We start from the raw sequence: 26,768 nt of genomic DNA, 5'->3' as shown, positions 1-26,768 counted from the left end.
TCTCTCTGCCTTGTGCTTGTGGATTAAGATGTGAGCTCCCAGCTGCTGCTCCAGCACCATGCCTATCTGCTTGCCTGATGCCTTGCTTCCTCTATGACCATCACGGACTCTAACACTCTGAAACTGTAAGCCCCAAAGTAAAACACTTTCGTTTATAAGTCGCCTTGGTTTTGGTGTTTTATCACAGCAATAGAAAAGTCACTAAAATAGAAGTTGGTACCAAAGAGTGAGCTTTTCCAATGACAGAGCTGGAGTCACCAGCTTTGCTGGCACACATTTTAACCAATGAACCGTCTTGCTGGTTCTTCAAAAGTACATGTATCTTTAAAGGATAGCCGAGCTGGGACATAGCTCAACTGATAGAAAAATGCTGACCAACATATTCAAAGACAGGGCTTCAGGCCTCAGCACTCCACGGTGGGGAAAACACCAATAAATTTCAGAGAAGGGAAAGGACAAACTTTGGTCTCTAGGGTAGCAAACTGTGGGTAGGCAACTAAAAAGAAGATTAATGGATAGGATGAACAGTCAGGAAAATTCATCCCACAGAGTCTTCGGGTGCCATTGCTCTCTAGGATCTATGGCTGTCGGTGATTCCCAGCACAGATACCATGCTGTTAGCCAGACAAGTAGAGAGGGTGGCTTGCCTTGCATCTATTTTCTTTCTTCCTTCCTTCCTTCCTTCCTTCCTTCCTTCCTTCCTTCCTTCCTTCCTCCCTCCCTCCCTTTCTCTCTCTCTCTCTCTCTCTCTCTCTCTCTCTCTCTCTCTCTCTCTCCTTCCTTCCTAGACAAGGTTCCTCTGTGTAGCTTTGGCTTTTCTGGAACTCTGCTGGCCTCAAACTCACAGACCTCTGCCTCCTGAATGATGGATGGAATTAAAGGCATGGATCACCATCACCCAACAATCTATCCTCCTTTGTGTTTTATCTTATTTTAATTGTAATTTTTTTATTGGAAAACAAATATACAACTTGGAATGGATTTGAGGCAAATTGTGCCATAAGCAGATTTTCTTTAAGTGGCTAAACAAAGTTTAAAAAGCAAGTAACAACAAAAGAAAATGTTTCTGGTACAAGACCAGCAGTACAAAAAAAGAATGTCCGAGTACCTGGATAAAAGACCCCTTTCGCAATAGTTCAACTTTTTTTAAGTACATATTGTTGACTGTCCACAGTCCACGCTTCAACAACAACATGCCGACATATCCTAAACCGACTTTCAAAAGGCATAACCCAGATGTTCCCTCATTTGACCAACTCCATCTAAGTTCAGATGTGCAGAAGGGCTTGGATATATCCAGAGTAAGCCACGTGCAACATGTGACTTGTTTTCTAAAATAAGGTTTAAGGACAATGACAGAAGATAAGGGAAGAAAACATGGAGGAATAAAGTCCTAATTACTACACATGCATTTTTTTTGACAGTAGAGGAACCTTTTACAGATAAATTACAAACAAAGAAAGGCAAATAAACAATTTTGCACAAGAAATTTAACACATTCTGTACAATGTCTTCACTTTGCTGCCATCATTTGTACAAACCCTTCATAGTTTACCTGACCGTCCCCATCGATGTCTGCTTCCCTGATCATCTCATCCACCTCTTCATCTGTTAGCTTCTCTCCACAGTTTGTCATCACATGGCGGAGCTCTGCTGCACTGATATAGCCATTGCCATCCTTATCAAACACGTGGAATGCCTCTCTAATTTCCTCTTCGCTGTCTGTATCTTTCATTGTTCTTGCCATCCTTGTCAGAAATTCAGGGACGTCAATTGTGCCATTACCATCTGCATCTGCTTCATTAGTCATGTCCTGAAGCTCTGCTTCTGTAGGGTTCTGCCCCAGAGACCTCACCACAGACCCCAGCTCCTTTGCTGTTATAGTCCCATCGCCATCCTTGTCAAAGGGTGAGAAGGCGTCTTTGAATTCTGCAGTCTGCTCTTCGGTCAGTTGGTCAGCCATTCCGCAAGGGCTATTGGTTTCCGAGACGCGACCACACAACCACCCGGCTCGTTCGCTGCGCCCGGACTCCTATCCTTCTTTTTAAACACAAGAGCAGAAATATGCTCTGCTGGGATTAAAGACATGCACCATCACTGCCTGGCTGCATCTGCTTTTTCAATTAAGCTTTTATTCCAGAAGTCCTTATACCAAAGCTGCACTTTGAGGTGGCTCATTCTCCTATCCTTTACATGTCCATGCTCTTAACATCCTTATTTTTATTGGGAAAATATAAGTTATGAACATGTTTAATGCAAAGTCCAGCCTCCTTCTAATTCACAACCTTGTAAACTGTAGTGTGATCCCATGTGGGGCTTGTGAATAATTCAACAACAATAAAAGGCTTCTGGATGTTCAAGGACCCAAAGACAAACTGGAAATCAAGCACACAGTGAGCCTTGGAAGTTTCTGGAAGCCTGGCCTTTGCTGCCTTCCTTGACCTCACTGCAGCCTAAGCTCTGGACGTGGATGTGTGCACTGCACTCTGTTGCTACAGTGTGGCCGCACGTGGCTGGGGAGCAGAGACTAAAGCAGCTTGGCGCAGACTGGAGATGACTGCATGTTGTGTGTATCGGGATCTGCACTGTTTTAACTGTATACGTGAAACTTTTTGTTCTTACGGAAACATAAAAGTTGAATTACAGAAAGCAAAGACTTTTAAATATATTTTTACTATCATCCCTCAGTAAGTATCAAGTTAGTATTTTTTGTTGTATTAGAATGCTTTAATTTTTAAAAATATGCATATATATACATATATGTATGTCTGGCTTGGTGACACATGCCTCTAACCTTTTAATCCCAGGACTTGGAGGCAGAAGCAGGAGGATCTCTGTGAGTTTAAGGCCAGTCTGGCCTACAGAGTGAGTTTCAGGTCAGCCAGGGACTATACAGTGAGACCCTGTCTACAAGAAAACAAATAAACAAAACACACATTTCCCATTGGTGTGGGGCTGGGGTGGTGTTTGTGGGTGTATGGGTGGGTGGTGGATGGGCATGCTTGTGCCACTAGCACATTCTGGGTCAGAGGACAGCTTACAGGTATCAGTTTTCTTCTCCCACGTGGGTCCAGGGGATTCAACTCAGCCAGGTACTGAGCCATCTCATTGGCCCGAATGTTTGATTTTTTTACAGTTGCTGACTTGAGTTTTATTTAAAAATCATTAAATGAATTTTGGCTTGGGGTTAGGAAAGATTTTCCAGCAGTTTCTAAAATGGTCCTAAACATGTTTCTTCCATTTTTACACTATATACGCATGAGAAGGGGAAATTCTCAGCATTAATGATTATAAATCAAAATATCAATCAACTAAAAAAATGCTGAAGATGTGTTATGTCCTGCAGTATCAAATACTCAGCCAAGATTTAATTACTTATGTAAAAATAAGCAAATACATGCTTCTTGCTAATATTAAAACTTAGGCACATCTTTATTATAACTAGTAAAATTACATATAGACCAAATACAATTATTTTAAAACACATTTCTTTATTATTTATTCTCAGTCAACACTGAAATCGAGTAACTATTTTATACATTTGTATATCTAAGGTGGCATAAACATTTCTCCAGGCAAAAGGGGTTATTAGGGGGCAAGGCTGAAGAAATCTTGAACCAACTCAAGGCTGGGAACTACTCAGCTTGTTCCCCTGGGGTAGCAAAGGTCTGATGACGATCTTTGCCTGGCAGAGTGACATAGAGCAGAGGAGGGCACGTATCCACGGAGGAGAACTAGTGTTTCTCACAGATCATTTCCCGGGAAGAAGAAGGGAAAAGTTTAAGCTGAGCTTGTCCTGTGTTGCTGCATTCACCAACCAGGTTCAGCCACCTCCTTTCTCTCCTAGCCACCAAAGAAAGAGAAAGGAACAGAGAGGCCACAGGTGTGGCCTGGGGGAGAATCACCAAGCTGAGGAAAAAGGGAGCCCTTGTGTTAAAAAGGGCAAAGAGAACTCCCATGTTCCCAAATATTCCTTTTAAATTTTGTAGGAAGATATCACATTCATGGACAATTTGTGTCTTAAAACAGAAACAACACACACACACACACACACACACACACACACACACACACACACATACACACAAATGAACCAAACAAGAAAAGAAATACACAAAAGTAAAAGAGATGGTTTCTACTTCTGTGTAGGATGTAGCAGCCTTCCACCAACCAGAGTTTCTGCCAAGAGAAACTGGAAAAACCAGATTCAATTGAAAAAAAAAAAAAAAAATCAGTTTTCAAAATCACCATGGAGCTGGATGAAGCAATGTGCCCGGGAGGGAGGAGCTGAGTGCAGAGAAGAGAAATCTGGAGAGTGAGAGGCTAACTGGCCAGGGCTTTGCTTCTGGGGCCACCAGACCACTGAACTCAGAGGAGAAGCCATGGATGATGCTCTCAGAAGCATCTCTCGACTCCACCCTGCCTGGGCAATGCACAGCTGTCTCGTGGGCACACAGGACTGTTGAAAATTGAATGGCAACATACTTGTGTTTTCATCCATCAGTCCCTCCACTGACTAAACCTAAGGTGTGACAGAAGAGCACACAGTAGGCACTGAGGAGTATCTGTCGGATTGAGTCTTATTGAAATGGTGGGTGATGCCTGGCTCTAGAACCTAAGGCACCTCTTTCCTCTGGAGGCTCAGCTCTGGTAGGACTTGCTGCAGCCTTTTCCTGGGAGACCTGTGCCTGCTGGGTCTCTGTAATACCTCAGGGCTTGGGAGTGGGTGGGGTTGAGAAAGCACTAGTTCAACTCCCAAGCCACACCCAAGCCATCACCCTCAGGGCCCTAGGAGTCTCTCTCTAACCTCTCTAACCACAAAAGAGCCTGGAGCCCTCACAGAAAGAGTCTGAGACTGTTCTGGGAACCTGTGGGGCATCCACTATGTTTCCCGAATCACCTTGCACAATCTCACCAAAGCCAGGGAGGTCCGTCAGGTCCAACTGATCTCCCACACTTACCTCAAGGTTCTAAAGCCAGGCTTGCTCACCTTTGATCCCATCACTAGGCCACTGTCCCCATTCTCACTGTTTGCAGAACATCCACCCGACGCTGGAGCTCCCTGTGAGGCCTCACTTGCAGGCTGCTCTGAGGACCGTACCCTTGTGTACTTCACATCTTTTCCAGATCCACAGAAAAACCCAAAACTAAGCCCCCAAAGCTGGGATCCACTCCCAGTCTTGTTGCTGAACAGTCTTGGACCATCTGTTTTCTCATGCAACTGAGTCATTTGGTTTTGGCTTGAGTCCAAAGGAGCAACTTCCAACACCCCCAGACAACACGCTCAGACAGTCAGGCCCAGGAAGACGGCTGCATGTGATCAACATTTACAGAGGGCTTTCAAACCTTTGGGTGACAATAGCAGTGGGTGTGGGTGTGGGGGAGCATGGAGCCCCAAAAGGGGGGAGTTTCACACCCTCTTGGTGTTTATCCAGCCCCAGAAGGGGAAGAAGTGTTGAGTGCCCCAAGAACCTTGCAATAGAGGTTCTTTTTTTCCCCCTCTCTCTTTCTTTTTCTTTCTTTCTTTCTATTTTTTAAATTTTTAATTGTAAAGGATCTCAAAATGTTTGAAGTAACTTTATGGTTTTGTGTTGGGCCATGTTCATACCTGTCGTGGGGATATGTGGCTCATGGGCCTGAAAGCTGGCCAGACCTGAGCCATACCTGGGGAGGGTCAATGTCTTGGGTCACTCCAGAGGCTTCCCCCGAAAGATGGCTGTTCTAAGCCCTCTCTACCCGCTGGTCCTTTTCATGCTCACTTAAAGGACCAAACAGATGCCATAACAGGCTGCTCAGTCTTTTCTAACAGATCAGGCCTTAATTTCAGTTTCCTGAGACTTGAGCAAGCAGTTTCTGGGAGGGCCATGAACAAGAGACACAGTCCTTGCAGTAGCTCCCTTTCTGCACAAACTCTGACTGTTCAAGGTTCAGCCAGGTGTTTACTGTCTGGGACCCCTCACCAACTTAGAGCTATGTGCATGGGTCAATGTGAATGTGCAAGGCCAGCCAGCCCCCATGGCAGCTCAAGGACAAAGCCTGGGACTTGTCCCGGACAGCCCCCAAAATGATAATTGTGACCCCCAACAAATAAATTCAAAGGTTACATTCCCTCACCCAATTAAAAGAGAACAGAGATAAAAATAAACCAATCCCAGGAGCACCCAAGCCAACCCCCCCAACTGCCCTGAAGGGCTTAAATAGCTAGCCACACAAAGAAAGAGCAACTCCACCCTGCCTCACTGTATTGGGCACAGGAATGAGTTCCCTGTGTAGACTTGTAAACTCAAACAGAATAAACCTTGCTGTTGCATTCTGGACATCCACGGTCTTCAGTGGTCTCTTTGGGGTCATGATCTGGGCATAACACTCACAGCAAGCCTAGGAAATGGATGGATGCCCATCTCTTTCTGGGTCTCATTCCAGGTGTCTCACCCAGTGAGCTACAAGGTAGGGAATTGTGCCCTGGCTCCCAGTTCAAACTCTTCTCCTCCCGGAGCACTAGCCGGTCTTCTACAGTCTCCAAAATAACCTCATGGACGGTCAGAGGTCCCTGGTGTTAGTTATTTGGTGGCGCTCTTACCCTATGAGGAAATGTCACAAAACACAACAGAATCCACTAACAAGAGTTTTATTAAGCTAGGAAATTATTAAGCTAGGAAAGAGAGAGACAGACTAGGAAAGAGAGAGATAGATGTGAACAGGCCTGCAGAAAACACCCGTGATCAAGGGAAAGGAGGACCCAGGGAATTTGGCGCCAGCTTATAAAGGCTGGGCTGCACCTGCGCACACAGGCTCATGTGGCTACTCCACGCATGCGCGTAGATCACATGGTTGCGCTGCTTTATGTAACCATGCAAAGCCACGGGGTCCTGGTCACTCAAGATGTTTTGACCCGGAAATGGCTAGGCAGAAGTGTCTAGGTCCACCGGGCATGCCCAACTGTGGGGGAATGTTGTGAATTCATATCACCTGGTCTCTGGATAATCCTAGGGGGATCCAGGCGCAGCCTCAAGCCTGGATGAAGAGAATGCTGCATGAATGCATATGAATTAAGTTAGAATTTCCAGCCAATTCACCAGTGTCACAAAGATAGTGAATGTGGGTGCCAAGTGGATGCCAAGACTTCCACGAAACCCCTCTCCCCCGTTTGCTTTTTAACATGACAGAAAAGCTATGGAGGGCCATCTATGTTGAGGGAAGTAAGTTTTGGGTGTGCTATTGTGTTTGGCAAGTGAGGGAAGCGAAGGCTGTATTTACTCTACCACAGAGTCAGGCCTCAACAGACACCAACACCCGCTTCCCCACAGTCAGACCTGGGCCACTGGGTCCCCTGGTTTGTTGCTTGGCAGCTTTCTGCAAGGTCTGGCCTGGGCAGCCACACCCAACATTCTCACCACACCCTGCAATTCTCGCTACCCCAGAAGTTCTTGCCACACCCTGCCTGCTCCCGGAAGGTAAACAGGGCCTCCAGAGAAGGGATGTATTGTCTGCTTACCCTCTTGGCCTTGGCTCTGGGGACCACAAGATGGGTCTTTGATTTACAAATGCCCCAGCTCAATAAACAGTAAAGTCAGAAGAGAGGCCCTGCTGAACTTCAACTGACCTTCAAGCTTGTTGGTTCTGAGGGACAAGTGCCCGGGTCCCTGACTCCAAGACCCAGAACTCCCTGTGCTACCCAGAAGGAGGGAGTTTGCACTTGGGAAGGATGAAGGGAGGGGTGTCATGTTCCCAGGGGGAGACCAAAGTTTGGACATGTCGCCAAAAGTCGAAAAAATAGTGGGGACATTAGTGAGGACCTCAGCGACAAGAGACAAAGTTCCTTTCTGTGGAGTCCTGGCCTGCACAAATACAGCAGCTAAGGCGTACTGAGTGTTTGCTGTGCACTCGGCAATAAGCCTCAAATCCTTACGTTATTTGTGGAATAGGCCCGGCCACACTGAGGGTGGAGTTCACTGTTTTCATTTCGCTGGTGAGGAAGCTGTGGTCCAGAGCCGGCTAGCAGCCTGCCCAGGGGCTGCTGATGAGCCCACAGAGGCAGAACTAGATTCTGAACCTAGCCCCTGGCTGGTGGCTACAGTAGGACATTTCCCTCTGAATCAATGTTGTCTCTACACAGGACACACAGAAAACGGATCACTTTGGGGGTGTCGTTATCCATTTTGTCCGATGCAGCAAACAAAATGTCACAAACTTAGACTCTTTACAAACAGAAATACGTTGTTGAGAGTTCTGGAGTCTGGGAGTTCAAAATGAAGGTGCTAACAGACCTGGCATCTGGTGAGATGCCCGTCTCTGGTCATGGGGAGCATCTAGCTATCTATGGTCCTCACAGCGGAAGAGCAAGGCTTTCACCAGGTGCTAGCCACATTCATTCAGGACCTCAGCACCTCCCAAAGTCCACCACCCACACTGTCACCTTATGGCTCTCGCATATGGGCTACATGGGACAAATCAACCATAACTGAGAGACTGCTGAGGGTCCCCTAAAATTGTCGGGGCTCTTCAGAGTAGCAGGGCCACATGTAGAAGGTTGGAGAAACCTTTGGAACCTCGGAAGGAACTGGGTCCATTTGCCCTAAAAGCTCCCAAGTGGCACAAGCCTTTAATCAATCCCAGGATTTGGAAGGCAAAGACAGGCTGATCTCTGAGTTTGAGGCCAGCCTGGTCTACAGAGCAAGTTCCAGGACAGCCACCAAAACTACACCGAGAAACCCTGTCTTGAAACTAAAAAACAAACAGAAAACATGGCCACTCATTGCTAACTGTGTTACTGAAAGGGTAGGGAAGTTCAGGGGAGGGTGCAGAGACCCCTCATAGAGACTCTCTGCAAGGAGCACTTCTGACCTGGCCTCCTGGGAGCTATGCAGATGGAGGTGGAACCGTCTGGGGGTTGTCCCTCTGAGGAAATTTCCTGTAAAGGATATGACAAACACCACTAGACAGAAAACTTCCCAGCACAAAGGGGCAATGCAGTGAGTGTGGACAGGCTGAACCCCCAAACTTTACAAAGTAGGGGACTGCCCTCCATACAGTTAAGGATATGCAAGTCAATGGTGAGCAGGCTTTCCCACACAGTGAGTCTAGCAGTAAGCCTGGTTTATTGGGCTTCTAGTTAACAATGCCCTTTTGCAAGTCCTCCAAGAAATGTACTAGAACATTCACTTGATTTTCCTCATGTACTGGATCTTTCCTACATTTGAACTATTTCAAGAGTAATGAACAATGGTTTAGGATAAGGTCTTTCTCAAGCGGAACCCAGATAATTTAAGCCATTGGCACCCCCTGCTGGAAATCTAGAAAGAAACAAGCCTCTTACGAAGATCATCCCCTTCTCCCTGGTTCTTCTTCCTGTCCTTCCAGGGCTGGGAGGTTGGATTTGTGCTGGTAATGGTAGGGACACTGGTAATGGAGGAAGCTGGGACTTGAGAGCCAGGGTGTCCCCACATCACATCCTAGTTGTGTGTGGCTTTGGGTTATTGAATCTCTCCGTTTTACTATCCTCATTTTGAAAGACTGTCATGCAAATTAGAACCTACCTCCCAGAACACCTATGAGATGTCAATGACAGGCCATCTCAAACACCAAATGCAGGGCTGTATCAATCCTGAGGAGCATATTAGTAAGGAGAGTGCCCAGCACAGGCAGAGAAGCGTGCGCATTATACACACATTGATACGTTGCTGTGATGAATGGCACCAACACGGAGCCATCTTTGACTAGCAACATCCAAAAGAAATCTTTCTCCCCCTGTCTGAAACCCTAAGGGTCCCTCTCATGGCCGTGAGGAACTCTGACAATTTGCCTTTGAGAGGGCAATGGCAGAAATAACGGTACACACGAATGATATCATCCATCAACAAACATCCATGACTCAGCCGTGAACCACTCCTGCCTTGAGGTCTATGGAGGAGCCTTATTCTAGTTTAAAAGGAATGGAAGAAATCACTCACACTATTGCTATCAAAAAACAAAAACAAAAACAGAAAAACAGAAAACAACTTTCTCCAAGGTGAAAGGTAGACTAAATCTCCTATAACTCAAGTGGTCCCAGCATATTCTGGGCTTCTCAGCTTTCTGTCTATTCATGAAATAAGCTGTGGGTAGTCTTTTATTTCTGCAATGGTGGAGTTGGCTATAGCTTCATTTCCAAGGAAGCAACAACAGTCAGTCTCAACCAAGCCATTAGGATTCTCAGGGACTATACAGGTTCGTACTCACGTACATAGCAGTGCTTACACACGTACGATGTGCGCGCCTGCAAATCTATACACGTGTAGATTCCATTTTAAGGTATACTGTGTGGCTATGTATATACATGTATATAAAATACACTAAAAGAATATCCAGGATGGGGAGTGGGTGGGGCTGGAGAGATGGCTCAGTGGTTAAGAGCACTGGCAGCTCTTCAGAGGACCTGGGTTTCCAGCACCCACATGGCAGCTCACAACTGTCTATAACTCCAGTTGCAGGGGATCTGACACCCCCATGCAGTCATATAGGCAAGCAAAACACTAATGCACATTAAAAAAATATATTTTTTTAAATCCAGGATGTCTTATATTTGTGCTCCTTTGGGTCAAATTTTAAGGGTTGTGAGGAGGGAAGTAGACACAGAAAAGATTTCAATAGTTGAGGGGTACCAGAGCACTGTGCTCTGTTAAAGCTGGAAGCAAGGCGAAGCGGGTCTTGGAAAGGCAGGTGACGTGCTATTATTGTCTCTAAAGAATGCAGCAGGCAGGTAGGCCTAAAAGGCAGATTTGGGCATGATCATGGTTGTGGCAGAAACAGCTTTGTACTGTTTTGCACAAAAAAAACTGTGCCGAGGCATTGGGCTGGACCTTCCCTAACCCTGCAATGTGCCATCTCTGACATTCTGCAAGCCAGCACCCTGCACCATCCGCACGCCGGAGGCCTGACGATCCTGTCCACTCTCCACTCACTGGGGTGGGAGCTTCGTAAGAGAGTGGGAAGGACTCTTCTCCTTCCTGTTTCTGTCTCCCCAGACCTTGGCACAGTGCTTGACATGACTGGCGTGTGTACTGATGGCATGGGGGAATGGACGGGCAGACAGATACGGATGGACATGCGCGTGAATGACTGAATGCGTGGAGGAAGGGAGACGCAGAGACCTGGGAACCCGTGTCTTCGCTGCTGCTGTGATAATGTACGCCTAAGGGAAGAGGGGCTTATCTTTGCTCACAGTTCCAGGGGTTCATCATGCTGGGGAAGCCAAGAAAGCAAGAGTCTGCAGCATCTGCCCACATCACATCCACAATCAGGAAAACAGAGAGGGACCAACTCAGGCTGCTGCTCAGCTCCCTGTCTCTGAGGATGTAGTTCAGAAAGCCCCACCCAGGAATCGTCCTGTCTATAGTTAAGATGGGTCTTCTCACACCAATTAATATAATCAAGATAACCCCCCTTGGCTCATGCAGCGACTGTCTCCTGCTGTGGAATATTGTTCTGTATGCTGTGGATGTGTGTTGCCCTGACTGGTTGATAAATAAAATGCTGATTGCCAGTAGCCAGGCAGGAAGTCTAGGCAGGGTAAACAGATGAGGAGAATTCTGGGAACAGGAAGGCTGAGTCAAGAGTTGCCAGTCAGACACAGAGGAAGCAAGATGACAAGGCAGAACTGAGAAAAGGTACCAAGCCACATGGCTAAACAGATAAGAATTATGGGTCAATTTAAGTGTAAGAGCTAGTCAGTAATGAGCCTGAGCTAATGGCAAAGCAGTTATAATTAATATAAGCCTCTGTGTGTTTACTTGGGGGACACAAGTGGGAGAGATTTGTCTCGACTGCTGGCTGGCCAGGACACAGGAAATCTCCCGACTACAGTCTCCTGGGTGATTCCAGATGCAGGACAATTAACACTAACTATCACAGCCTGGAACTGGGTGGGACTCCTTCCTGGCTGAAGAGTTCCAGAGAGGCAGAGCAAGGGCATGTGACAGTATCTGCTAATATTTGCCTTCTGGCAAAAAGTAGAATCTGTGGCAATAGCATTCTGCGGTGACTCAAGAACATGAGTTAGTTTTCTGAGTCAGGCAGGCTTTTTTGGCACTGCTGAAGGGTTTCCTGGCTGATAAAATATTCTCAGAGACAGTCAGGTGGGAAGTTACGATCGAAGCCACCCAGGGGTGGTTTTACAACACCCAATCCTATTGTTGTGGGTTGGATATGGGTCCTTCAGGGGATCATGGATTAGAGGCTTGATCTTCAGCCTGTGGCACTATTGGGAAGTGATGGGGACGTTAACAGGTAGAACCTAGTGGAAGTTTCAAGTCATGGGGGTATGTCCAATTTTTTCCTTTCTCTACCTCACCATCAGGTAAGAGTGTTGTCCTGCCATGAGCTCCCACCATGATGTCCTGCCTCACCACAAGCCCAAAAACAATGTCAACTGATCATGGACCAGAACCATAGAAATGAGGAGCCAAACATGCACCTTTTCTCTTTGTAGGTAACTATCTCCCCTGGTTGCTATAGTAACACGAAGCTGACTGGCATTGCAGGTAGGCATTCCCCTCTACAGTTCCAACTTTATGTCCCCTTGTGAAGTCAGCAGGATTATTCTACAGATCAGAAAGCTGCATCTCAGAGATACCAAGGGACCTGTGGGACTCAAACCCGAGTGTCCGGCCTCAGTGTTCCACTGTGCTTACTTGGGAAAAGTAACAAGAACAAAGGCAGATGGAAGAAAAGCCTGTCTGCGGGGTCGCCATGACGGCTGTGGCATACTGAGACTTGGAATTGCCGAGACAGTCAGAATCTGTCTCTCGCTCCCATGACGTCTACAGTGGTGCTCTGATAGCTCTCCCCCAACCACGCCCTCTTCCATCACCTGTGCTCAACCCACAGCTTCAACACGAGGTACCCGGCCACTGCACCCATCTGCTTCAAGCTGGCCTTGGGAAGAGAGCAGGGGAGATGGGAGGGTGTGCTGACTGGACACAAACACAAAAAGAAATTAGAAAAGGCAAAGACCCAAGGACAACAATCTGTCAGTAGTATCCAGTTATGTTATAGGTGGATCTATATCACATGTGCATTCGTGTGCCAACTAATAATATTCCAGCCAATGACAGGCCACATATATGATGGTGAATCCCAGGTGGTCGAATCACTTAGTGGTTCAAATTTTGTGTAGGTATGTTCACACGATGGCAGACTTCCCTAACAACACATTCTCAGGACGTATCCAGGTGTTAATCGGCGTGGAACTAGATTTGAAATTGTGCAATACAAAATGCTCACAAGGCCTCATAAGAAACTGCAATTGTCCAAGTTATAAAACACTCAGAATTGCTTAGCTCCGAAGCTATTCATCCCAACGAATTATAAACGGTATCACTTCAGCTGTGAGACAGAAACCCATCTCATGAGCCATGCAGCTGTTCACACAGCTCAGAACCTCCAGACAACCGAGCTGTTATTAGAATCTAAAATACGTTTTTATATTACAAAACGATGTCATGTGAGCATTTATAACTGCTAGTGCCGAAAACCACCAGAAGCAATGCATTTATCTCAGACACTAGATGTCATAAAAAGGTACTGAAGACGTAACAGCCATCAAAATGTGATACGCTCAGAGGTTAGCAGATTGATTTCCACACAACTTGAGCAATCGTACCGAAGAAATGAAAAGCGCCATTAAGAGGCAGTTCCATGTCAGTAAGTGTCGATTTACGATCTCTGAAACATTTATTCATACTTTAAATTTATTAATATAGGGAAAGTGGCTTTGACTCCCACAGGCAATCCCCAGGAACGTGTTCATTGCCTAAGACCCACCAACCTAATGATACTCCTTACTTCTCAGAATGCAAATACCCAAGCAGCTTAGCTTTGTTTCTCACTATAATGCAAAAATTGATAGCTTACTTGATGTATCAGTATCTTATGGGCTTAATTTTCAGAAGTTGCCTCTTGAAATACTAAAGAAAATCAGTCTTAATCCACCTGGTAAGCTAGGGGCTGCCTTAGAATCAAGGCAATCTCTCACCCCCCACCCGCGGCCCATGTCCCCCTGTGTGGTGGCACACAGCATCCTTGAGTGGATCACATTTCATCTCCTTCTTTTCACTGAAATTTGACAGGCAGCCAGAGCTTTTTGAGAGGCAAGTAGGAAGCACTGTACAGTCATGAAGAGGAGTTGTCTTTCACTAGATGTTTTGGTACATCAGGCACAACGCTAGCCTTTGATGTCCTTTTTTTTTTTTTATTTTACGAATGCAGTGGTCCACGAGTTTAAATGAATGAGGGAGCCAAGGCACAGAAACGTTGAATAACTGCTTGTCCAGATCATCCATTAGAATGTGGCAGAAATGGTTGCTCCATTGCTTCTAGCTTTCTATTAAACATCCATACACACAGTGGTTGGATAACTGAGCCACATATTTGGGGTTGAGGCCACATGATTGCTTCTTCTTCTTTAGAGGCTCCAGGTTCAAATGTATCCCTAGTATAGGGTCTGTTTCTTGGTGGTGGGGTTCTCTAGAGAATGGAACTGACGGAATATGTGTTTACAAGATGATAGAAGATGTACTGGACTTGTTTACACAATAGGAGCTGGGTAGTTAACCAATGGAGGGGCAGAGAACCCATAGCTGCTCAAGAAGCCAGATACCCAAGCAGTCCCAGTCCTGGAGAACCCCTGGAATTTCACTCTTATGGGAAGGTTGAAGCAAACGCTGATCTAAAGCCTGAGGACAATAACAGCCACCGTTCGTACACTCGGGAAAGTCAAAGGGATGTTGCCGGGCATTCAGTCTATCTTCCCCCAACTTCCTTTGTGGGTGTCCCTTTGAAGGTGCTGCCCATATCAGGGTGTGTCTCTGCCCTCTCTGGAAAGGCCCCCACAGACACACAGAGGTGCTTTTCATCAATCCTAGACACCTCCCAATTAGCCTAATTGGCAGCTGTAGTAGTTTGAATGTAACTGGTTCCCATAATCTCATAAAGAGCTGCATTGTTAGGAGGTGTGGCCTTGTTGGAGGAGGCGTGGGGTGGGCTTTGAGGTTTCTATGCTCAGGATACTGTCCAATGTCTCAGTAAACTTCCTTTTGCCTGCAAGATGTAGCACTCTCAGCTACTTCTCCAGCATCACATCTGCCTGCGCACTGCCATGCTCCCCGCCATGATGATAATGGACTGAACCTCTGAAACTGTAAGTGAGCCACAATTAAATATTTTCCTTATAGGAGTTCTGTGGTCATGGTGTCTCTTCACAGCAATAAAAATCCTAACTAAGGCAACAGCCAAGACAAACTCTCACAGACACTCACTTCAAACCTGTTCTGTGACTATAGAAAAAAAATCAAAGCTTGTGTCCACCCAAGCTGGCTCAGGTGAGTTGGCAATGTGGGTCTTGAACCCGGAACTGTCTGTCTGCAGAAACCATGGTCCTGGTCATTAGATGGACAACAACACCTATGATGAGAAAAGCTGATTTTTTTTTTTAATTTAATTTAAACCAAAGAAACAACCAAACAAACAACTTGATTGTTTCAACCTTTGAAACAAGTGGTTAAACGGAAGTGTATTCCCCAAGATCCTGGGAAACAACACAGGTCAACATCGTGTAGGGCCATTCCCACATGCTGGTCTTTCAGAAGTGACTGGCATGATTGAAAGAAGCATCACCCTTTGACACCCCTATGCACCCACTTCTTTGGGTGAGCATATCAGAGCTGACCCATGTCTCTAAGCATGGAACACGTGAAAACAGGAAAAACTGGTTGATGCTACCAAGAGGAAGTTAGACCAAGTATTTGCTATGACATGCTGAGCAATTCTTAAGAAGGAACAGTTTGAGCCTGATGTAGTGGCACAACACATTTAACCCCAGTACTAGGGAGGCAGAGGCAGGGGGATCTCTGAGTTTGAGGCTAACCTGCTCTACATAGTGAGTTCCAAGAAAGCCGGGGCTACAGAGAGAACTTGTCTCAAAATAAAAACAAAAATAAATAACTAAGTGGGCATTTGGAGAACCAGAGCACATCCTGTTTTAGGGAAGCCTCCGTGTATATCAAGAGAAAGGGGAGTTTGTTCCCTGGAGACCCCTTCTTGCCTGGTACTGACGTCAAGATCCCTAAACTCGTTTCTCAGTGTCTGGGGCTACATTCTCTAGTTGCTTTCTGGCCTCCCCAGCTCTCCATTCCCACTCAGTGAACTGGACTCTGGTCAGTGGACTAGATTGGGGGGAGATTTTCCTCACTTCCACTTTGACAAGTAGATTATGGCTGGAACTACCAAGTTGTGCAGACCTGCTGAAAGAAAAGCACTTAAAGCGTCAGACGTTGCTATAAACCCTGTCTTTCCTGTCCAGAGGTGCTAACTTACAATAATTTTTGAGAGGAAAATCAACCTTGAATTTCCAGAACAAATCCCCTTAACAGGTAAATTTGGTCACAGTGTTTCATATTTTTCCTACATGGCTGGTATGGTGATTGATCTTGATTGCCAGCGTGAATAGATGTGTCTATGAGGACATGTCTAGGTTCTGTCAATTAAGGAGAAAGAGAAGCCATGCATGTGGGTAGCACTAGCCAATAGATTGAAAGCTGGACAAGACAGAAGGGGGAAACCACTCTGCTTGCATTCTCTCTCTCTCTGCTTCTTGTCCACCATGATGTTATCTACTCTGCTCAGCCGTGACCTCCCTACCTGATGGTCTGAAACCATGAGGCAAATCAGTCTTTCCTCTTCTCAGAAGTCTATGGAAGACATTTCAGCATAGAGATGAAAATCTGCCCAACACATGAATTCAGCCTCCTTTAATTCAAGGTATTTTTTATCTACATGTGGAATTGGCCTATAGTTTTCTTTTTTATACTGTCCATGTAAGATCTTGCCACAAGAGTGTTCTGACTTTTTTTGTTTTGTTTTTTGAGACAGAGTCTGTCTACATAGCCCTAGCTGACCTGGAACTCATTATGTAGACCAAGCTGGCCTTGAGCTCACAGAAATCTCCCTGCCTCTGCCTTCTGAGTGCTAGGATTAAAGGCCTTAGCCACCACACCTGGCATGTGCTGGCCTCTTAAACCTACTTGGGAAATCATCTGTGCATTTCAATCCTTTGCAATAGAATATGTTAAATAGTTGTTTTCTTACCGAAAGACTTTGTCCAATTCAATAGTGAAAGCTTTTAAGCCTGTAGTGTTCTTGGCTGGAAAGACTAAATTTTATAGATTCATTCAAAAAATACATTTGTGGGGCTGGGGAGATGGCTCAGTTCTCAGCAGTAAAACAGTGACTAGATGGTAGTTGGTACCAGTGACTGGGGTGTGGCTCTGACAGGCCTGACCAGGATATTGACTAGAGGAACATGGAGGACTTTGGGACTTTGGGCTAGAATGTGGTTGAATTCTTCAAGGGGTGCTTAATAGGCCATGGCTGTGGGAGCTTGGAAGACAGTGGTGCTGAGAGCTCTGTGGGTCCAGCTCAAGAGGTTTCAGGGAGGAAGAATATTAGCAGCTAGTATAGAGACTCTTCATATATATATGTGGAGCTGAGGACTGAACCCAGGGCCTTCCGCTTGCTAGGCAAGCACTCTACCACTGAGCTAAATCCCCAACCTCTCTTCATATATTTTGGCCAAGAATATGGCTGATTTTTGTCCTTGTCCTAAAAATCTGCCTGAGGCTAAATTGAAGAGTTTTGGATCCATGGCTTTGGCAGAGGAGATTTCAAGACAGCCTACTCTTGACTGTGTCTTGTGGCTACTAGTAATCACACTTCTGCAGAGCTATAACGAAAAAGAGCAAGCTGGACAGAGAGAAATACAAAATGTATGGTTTGAGGAGAAAAGGAGCACCAGGAAGTGTAATGGAGCTAAGTCCAGTGCTCAAGGACATAAGAAGGTTAAAGAAAAGTCTGACACTAAATGGAATAAAAGGAGTGATGGCCTCAGGGCCAGACCCCACCCAGCTAAGCTTCCCACTTCTGAAAAGGAATTAAAGGATCACTTAAACAGTGGTGGGGACCATCAGCAACAGACAGCTGATACAAATGTTGAATACTTGAACTAGGGGCAAAGTTCCAGCCCCATCAAGCAACAAACTTGACATCTTTGGCCATGTAGTTCTGGGTGTAGAGTCAAGGACACAAGAAAGGGGTTGTGGAATCTCCCTCAATGGCTAAGAAAAGCCACCAAGGCCAGGGATGTGCCCCACCCCGGCAGTACCCTCATCTGACTTCAATCCTAGAATCCCAGAAGCCCCCTTTCTAAGAGGATAGGCCAGAGAGACAGGCTTCATGGACTTCAGGACTGGTGCATGCAGTTGGGTGCAGGGTCTCTGCAATCACCACAGTTAGCAGAGTAATAATCCACAGGAGGCAAGAGGTTTCTCAGTTCAACACAGTGAAGTAGCCAGTGTTGGTTCAAACTTCTGGAGTCTGACCTTGAGTAGCTTATTTTAGGCATGTTTAAATAAAATACAATTTGGTGAAAACTTTGCCGATGAGAATTAACTTAATCCCATGTGCACAATAAAGCCTAAGATATAACCACATTGAAACTCTTTGTAAAGTACATGTGATACCTTCCATAAAGATAGGTTCTATAGATTGGCAAACCATGATAAGAGTCTTGGGGCCCGGCAGTGGTGGCACACGCCTTTAATCCCAGCACTCAGGAGGCAGAGGCAGGTGGATCTCTGTGAGTTCGAGGCCAGCCTGGGCTACCAAGTGAGTTCCAGGAAAGGTGCAAAGCTACACAGAGAAACCCTGTCTCAAAAAAACAAAAGGGGGGGGGGGGGTTGGGGATTTAGCTCAGTGGTAGAGAGCTTGCCTAGCAAGCACAAGGCCCTGGGTTCGGTCCTCAGCTCCAGGGGAAAAAAAAGAGTCTTGGGGAAGATCCAATGTGTTCTTGGGCCACACATATAGCACAAAAAGGTCACCAGGCTATTAATGGCATCTGCTCCCAGACTTCTGAGTGAATAATAGGTTGTGCATCCTTCCCTTGAAAGAACAGTCCTGCATGTTTAACATTCCCTAGTGCTTATCTGTGAGCACAAGGACCTCTGCACCTCCCACAGTTGGGGATCAACTGGAACTCTGCACCCTAAGCCCTAGGTTCTCATCTCTTTCCTCCATTCCTGTCTCAATTCTGGGTGACCCACATCTTTCCAACTAGGGAGGATGTGAGGAAACAGAAGTGGGAAACTGTCTCGACCTTCCTAATTCTGCGACCCTTAAATACAGTTCCTCATGTTGCTGTGACCCCCCCAACCCTAAAATTATCTCATTGCTACTTCATAACTGTAAGTTTGCTACTGTTCTTAATTGTAATGAAAATATCTGATATGCAAGATATCTGACATGAAGGATAGCTGGTATGCGACGCCTGTAGGTGTCAAGACCCACGTGTTGAGAATCACTGGTCTAGAGTAAAAGACCCAAAGAAACTAGCAAATGGGAGTGTCCCAAAGAAACAGCTGAGCAAGACCACCCTGAGGAACATGCATCTGCTAGTACCATATAACACCAACATATAAGTGCACATAAACATACACATACAAACATACAAATTACACACATGGCACACAAATACACTATGTACATACAAACACAAAGGCACACTCACACTCTCAGAGAAACACATACACACACTATTACACCCATATACACAAATACTCTCACGAAAACACACACTCCACACTTTCACTAACACAAATACATTCACACATCAATACTCACCCAACATATTCTCACACGAACCCAACACAGATGCAGACTCACACACTCACACATGTATACACCCATACAAATACATTCTCACACATTCAGAAACTCGCTAGTGAGCACATTTACCCACACTCGCACAAACATACATAAACACACACAAACATGCACAAACACGTTCTTACCTACATACTCCCACACACATGCAACACTTAACACAAATGCACACACACACACACACACACACACACACACACACACACCACACCACACCACACCACACCACACACTCACACACACTGCTGCACTAAAGTGTGGCAGGCCAGCTTATGCTTCCTTACAGCTTGGTGACAGTCTTCAGGGAAAGCAGCAGACAAAAGCCAAGACTTTTTTTTTTTTTTATAAACTCGCTGCAGGAGTCAAACATTTGGCAATGATCTCACCGTGCAGACCCTCATGGATCCTGCCCCCTCCCCCGCTTAGTTCTCAGTGCAGAAGAAAGCCACACTGCCTCATGGTGGGGGGTGGAAAGTGAGGAGAGACTGAAACTGGAGAGCTCACCGATTCCCATGTTTGGAAAACCCCATCATCACTGAAGACAGGGACTTTGCCAGCTCCTGGGGTTCATAATGAAAAGCCATGGCTTCTGGCCACAGGATGAGAGAAAGGATGGTTTTTTTCACGAGCATAAAAGCTAACAGTCCCATTTTGGAGAGCCACTGAGAGCTACGGTGCTTCTGGGAACATGGGAAAGGAGCAAGTCCAAATCTAGAGCATAGGGAGGTCTTTGGGGAATTGACTAATGGCTTGGGGAGAATGTCTGTGTTTTTGAAAATGCCCATGGAGATCTGTGGGCTGTGACTTCCCCACTGGCCACTGGGCTCCTGTCTGCTGGTACCGACCCTGGGGTACTGACCAGTCAGTCACATATGTTCTTACAGTTTTCCTTGGTGTTCTCAAGAAAGTCGTGGCTCTCCAGGGAACCTTCCACAGTCACTATCTGGTGGCCAAGAGGTTGAACCAGTGCCAAGACGGACTTTGTAAGCGAAAGTTCCCAGGGTAAAATGGGTGTGTGTGTGTGTGTGTGTGTGTGTGTGTGTGTGTGCATATCAGTGTTCAATATTCCACAAGCCTAAATGCTGATGAGAACTTTATGGCTGTGGAGAGTTAAAATCAGTACAGATCCTGAGCAGCTTTAGCTTGGACTACTTTTAGTCCCCTTAATAGTGACTCGTTGCTCACCTCTGTATTTGACTTTTGACTCTCAAATAAAACCTTCAGACTCTATCATTAACAGACCACTAGTTTCATCAAGTCAGAAGCTGAGAAAGTCACCCCATAGCATCAGAAACCTATAGCAGTGATATCGCCCTTTCTTGTAACCCACCCATTTGATGTTTACCAAAGTACTTGGTAGATGCTTGATTCAAGATGTGTTTTGTTCTGTAACTAATAAAATCTCATGTGGCTCCTTCCATGGCAGAATGCGCTATTTGGAACAGCCCTGAGACCATGTGTCTGGGTCATGGTAACTCATACTTGGCTCAAGAAGAAACTCTTAATGCATGTTGTCATTAGTTTTGCGTGGACAATCCCACACTGAGCATCCATGGGGAGTTGTTGAGAGCAGTTTCATGTCTCAGAACCAGCTTGTTAGAGTTCACTGCTCAGCCAGGATGGTGTTGAAAGTGGTCTAAAGCAGAGGCGAAGAAACAAGTCTGGGCAAAGCGCTCCCCCCATTCCTGCTTCACAGCGGTTCTATTGGCTCAGAAAACACGGGTGGGCACTGCTGATCTAGCCAGCTTACAGAAAGGAGACACAGCCTGGGAAACTCAAGCGAAGCATCCAGGACTGCTCAAACCTGGGGTTTGGTCACGCCATGCAAAGCACCAGGATGCTTTCCTTTGAAACGCAGGAGTGAATTGGGATGCAGAGAGAAAGCGTGCGTGCGTGCCTGCGGATGCCCCTTTCTTTCTCAAGTCACCCACTTAAGGAGGCTCTGTTCTCCCAGACTCCATGCCCTGAAATCCATTCATTTCTTCCAGACTGATAGATGCAAGGGAGCTGAATGAATGATATAAGCTTTTAATTTGTTTTTAATTACCCTGGCCCGGTAACCTCCCCAGAGGCCCTTCACAGAGGAGTAGTTGTATTTTTCCACTTATTAACCTCATTCTCCAGGCTGAAAAAAGAATTCCCCCATTTCTCAAAACCCTCTCCCTTCCATTCTCCCAATTGCTTCTTTTGCAAAACGTAATGTGTGTAAAGTGAGAGCCAAGTATACTGTGGTTTCAAACTCCAGCCTGTTTGAAGCAAGGAGCCCGTGGGATCGCTTCGGCTCAGCACCCCCCCCCGGGGGGGATCGGCCCCTGTGGCCTCTGTGAGTGAAAGGGAGGGGCTTGAATGGCCCTTTGATTCAGCCCAAGTCTGGGGGTGGAGGGTGGGGAGAGAACAGGCCTGTTATTTGACACTCTGTTGGGCTTGGCAGTGCTCAGTCTCTCTGAGGCCTCCCTGGAGCTTGCAGGCCCTAGCTGAGGATGCCCCGACTTGGCAAGGGCTGAAATGCATGAAATTCCTGGCTCCCTGGGAAGTATACCAGCGATCCCAAGAGCTTGGTGGATTCCATTCGCTCACAGAATGCTCCTCGGGTGACTTTCCCCTCCCCACACACACTCACACTCCTTTACTCACATCCTGTGAAGCTCTGTTAGACTGTTAGCCACGGGATTGCTAGCTGACGACTTGACCATTTGTACAGTATTTGCTATTGTTTGAAAAGACAACAAAACAAGAAAACCAGTGGACAAGTAACTCATTAGAAGCAAGGCAGATCTGGGCAAGTGTAAGAGGGAAATGACATCATTGTTTAGGGTCCTTACTGACATACAATGAGTTCTACTCCTGGCTCCTCTAGCATTTATGACCTTAAATAGTTTACTTAACCTCTGTGCACTTCTGGAATCTCCAGATGTCTCGGCCATAGATATTTAGAGTAATAACATCTCCACAGAGCACCTGTGAGGGAGGAGGCTTTCCATCTGTACAAAACGCCGGGCTCAGTGTCTATGTGTGAAGATTGCGTCGGTGTTAGCCTGCCATGTGACGGCATGAGAGCATCCTGAAAAACATTGGGGTGGATGTTCAAACACTGATTCTCTTCCTTACACAAGTTTGTAACAAATACTTCAAATGCAAAACACTTAAAAGACCACAATTATATCTGTTGCTATAGCATAAAGCAAGATGTTTAGGAATAAGCCTTAAAAAAAAGAGGTACATAAAATTTAAGAAGAAAATTACAATTTTTAAAAAAATTGTGTGTGAGTGTGTGATGCTTGGGGTATGTGTGGGTGTGCATCCATGTGCATGCCCGTAGAGGCTAGAGGTTGAAAACAGGTGTGTCTTAGGGTTATTAAGCTGGGATGAAACATCATGACCAAAACAACTCGAGAGGGAAAAGGTTTATTCAGCTTGTGCTTCCATATCACAGTTCATCATCAAAGGAAGTCAGGACAGGAACTCAAGCGGGGCAGGAACCTGGAGGCAGGAGCTGGTGCAGAGGCCGTGGAGGGAGCTGCTTCCTGACTTGCTCCTCATGGCTTGCTGTCTTAGGGTTTCTATTGCTGTGAAGAGACACCATGACCACAGCAACTCTGATAAAGGAAAACATTTAATTGGGTGGCTTACAGCTTCAGAAGGTTAGTTCATTATCATCATGGAGAGACATGGTAGCACACAGGCAGACATAGTGCTGGAGAAGGAGCTACATCTTGACCCCACAGGCAACAGGAAGTAATATGAGACACTGGGCGTGGCTTGAGCATATGTGAGACCTCAAAGCCCACCTCCACAGTGACACACTTCCTCCAGCAGGGCCACACCTCCTAATAGTGCCACTCCCTATGATCTTTTGGGCAGAAGGGGCAATTGCATTTAAACTACCACACTGTTCAGCCTACTTCCTTATAGAACCCAAGACAACCAACCCAGAGGTGGCCCCATCCACAATGGGCTGGGCCCTCTCCCATCAACCATGAATTAAGGAAATTCCCTACAGGCTTGCCTACAGCTGGAACTTATGGCAACCTCTTCTCAGTTGGGTCCCCCTCCTCTCTGATGACTGTAGTTTGTGTCAAGTTGACATAAAACTATCCAGTACAACTGACCCCTTGTCAACTTGGCACACAAACACATCACTTTTCAATTAGGACCTTCCTTTCTCGAGCTGGGGAATGGAGGCTCACGCCTTTAATCCCAGTACCCGGGAGGCAGAGGCAGGCGGATCTCTGTGAGTTTGAGGCCAACCTGGACTACAGACTGAGTTCCAGGAAAGGTGCAAAGCTACACAGAGAAACCCTGTCTTTTTTTTTTTTTTTTTTTTTTTAAAAAAGGACCTTTCCTTTCTCAATGATTCCTGAGATGGCGCATTAATATTAATATTATAATAGAAAAAATAAGAAAATTTAAAACTCCCACAGTCCTTACAAATTCAATCATTTTAAAACTCCATTCTCTTTAACATATCCAGTCTCTGGTGCTGGAGAGATGGCTCTGCAGTTAAGATCACTGGTGGTTCTACCAGAGGACCCAGGTTTGATTCCCCAGCATTCAGATGCCTGTTTACAACCATCTATATCTAGAATTTTTTGTTTTGTTTTGGTTTTTGATTTTTGTTTTTTTGAGACAGAGTTTCTCTGTGTAGCTTTGCGCCTTTCCTGGAACTCGCTTTGGAGACCAGGCTGGCCTCGAACTCACAGAGATCTGCCTGTCTCTGCCTCCTGAGTGCTGGGATTAAAGGTGTGAGCCACCACCGCCTGGCAAAGGTATGCTCTGGGTTGTTTGTTTATTTGTTTGTTTTGGGGGGGGTTGTTGTTGTTGTTGTTTTTGAGCTGAGGATCAAACCCAGGGCCTTGAGCTTTGACCTAAATCCCCAACCCCTATATCTAGAATTTTGATGCCTCACCTCCACAGATATCACATGCACATTGTGCAAAGACATACATGTTGTAGAATATTATTTTAAGGTGTGTTACTTTTGTTTATGTTGTATTTGTTTAACTCTGTGAAGCTGTGTTACTGTGCCTGTCTGAAACACCTGATGGTCTAATAAAGAACTGAACAGCCAATAGCAAGGCAGGAGAAAGGGTAGGTGGGGCTGGCAGGCAAAGAAAATAAATAGAAGGAAAAATCTGGGAGAGGAGGAGATCGAGGAGCCAGAGAAGGAGGAAGACTCCAGGGGCCAGCCACCCAGCTACACAGCAAGCCACGGAGTAAGAGTAAGATTTACAGACGTAAGAGAATGGGAAAGGCCCAGAGGCAAAAGGTAAACAGGATAATTTAAGCTAAGGAAAGCTGGCAAGAAACTAAGCCAAGCTAAGGCCAGGCATTTGTAATTAAAAAATAAGCCTCCATGTGTTTTATTTGGGAGCTGGGTGGTGGGTCCCCAGAAAAAAAAAGATCAACAAATACATGCAAGAAAACCCTCATGCAGATAAAAAGATAAATAAATCTAATTTTTAAAATGTAATAAAATATCTAATCTCTTTAAAAAATACAAAATCTCTTTTAAAAGTGCAAAGTCTTTCGGCTATGGGCTCCTGTAAAAGTCAAAATTAAATTAAATACCTTCTCTCTTCAGGAGGGAAGAACCAGGGCATAGTCACAATCCAAACAAAGCAAAACCAAACTCCAACAGTCTAAATAACTCAGTGTCCAATGTCTGTGTGATGGTTTGAATGTAATTGGCCTCCATAATCTCATAGGGAGTGGCACTATCAGGAGGTGTGGCTTTGTTGGAGGAAGTGTGTTACTGTGGGGGCGGGCTTTATGTTTTCCTATGCTCAGGATACTGTCCAGTGTCTCAGTCGACTTCCTGTTGCCTGCAAGATGTAGCATTCTCAACTACTTCTCCAGCACCATGTCTGCCTGTATGCTGCCATGCTACCTGTCATGATGATGATGGACTGAATCTCTGGAACTGTAAGTGAGCCACCCCAATGAATACATTTTACTTTGTAAGAGTTGCTGTGGTCATGGTGTCTTCTCATGGCAATAGAAATCCTATCTGTCTGGGATTCACTCATGATCTTCTGGCCCCCTCTAAAGGACTTGGGTTACTTCTCTAGCTCTGTCCTCTGTAGCACACACAGCTTTCTTCTAAGCTTTGGTAAACTCCATTCCACACTGCTGCTGTTTTTGGTGGTCATCCCATGGTATTGGCATCTCCAAAACACTGGGGTCGTCTGCTACAACTGGGTTACATGTTCACTAATAGACTCTCCTAGGCTCTCTTCACGATGCCAAGCCTCAATTTCTCTCCATGACCCCTTCAGTCTTGGGTCTTCAACTGCCAGTGAGGCTGTATCTTCAATTGCCTTTCCTGGTCTCTCACAGAGCCAAGCCTCAGCTGCTCACCATGGCCCCTTCATGCCTTCAAAACAAGTACCACCTGTGTGACTCTTACACTACCATGCTTGGCTGCCAGCATAAGGTACAACCTTGGACACCTCTGGAACACAGCTTCTGTGTGCTGACTCTGAGGAAACACTTTCCAGAAGATTTCACCTCAGTAGCATTAGTCTCAGCTTTTTTTTTTTTATCTTAAAGATTTATTTATTTATTTACTATTTATATAGTGTTCAGCCTGCATGCCAGAAGAGGGCACCAGATTTTGTTACAGATGGTTGTGAGCCACCATGTGGTTGCTGGGAATTGAACTCAGGACCTCTGGAAGAGCAGTCAGTGCTCTTACCCCCTGAGCTATCTCTCCAGCCCCTTGGTCTCATCTGAATAACCACTAATTTCTCAGCTCCAGTTGATCTGCATTGAGTATCACAGCAAAGCAAAGGTTTCACTTTAGTAGTTCTGGTATCTTGTTAGTCACAGCTGATTCTTCAGCCTCAGCTAACAGAACCAAAGATCCTTAATTCAAAATAATAAATGGCCCTGATAGTCTTTAAACTTTCCTCTGAAACATCACAGGCCAGGTCTTCATCCTCTACACTGCTCCCAACATTCTTATCATCCAAGCTCCCACAGAACCATCCGTAGATCTTAATACTCAATGACTTTTCTAG

The 26,768-nt window shown here is 45.8% G+C and overlaps 1 protein-coding gene across 1 annotated transcript; it reads right to left on the bottom strand.

Moving 5' to 3' along the window:
- Positions 1-1,498: 1,498 nt before the first annotated feature.
- Positions 1,499-1,963, bottom strand: LOC118592409 (calmodulin-alpha-like). The gene has a single exon (XM_036201343.1). It carries the CDS (start codon positions 1,961-1,963, stop codon positions 1,514-1,516), a length of 450 nt encoding a protein of 149 aa, XP_036057236.1. The 3' UTR covers positions 1,499-1,513.
- Positions 1,964-26,768: the final 24,805 nt, after the last annotated feature.

The sequence above is a fragment of the Onychomys torridus genome, chromosome 10 (genome assembly GCF_903995425.1).
Source record: "Onychomys torridus chromosome 10, mOncTor1.1, whole genome shotgun sequence".
NCBI classification, from domain to species: domain Eukaryota; kingdom Metazoa; phylum Chordata; class Mammalia; order Rodentia; family Cricetidae; genus Onychomys; species Onychomys torridus.
This window is presented reverse-complemented; position numbering and strand designations above follow the sequence as displayed.

Excerpts from the sequence above, each read along its gene's own strand:
- LOC118592409 (XM_036201343.1), bottom strand. The coding sequence starts at position 1,963 with ATGGCTGACCAACTGACCGAAGAGCAGACTGCAGAATTCAAAGACGCC.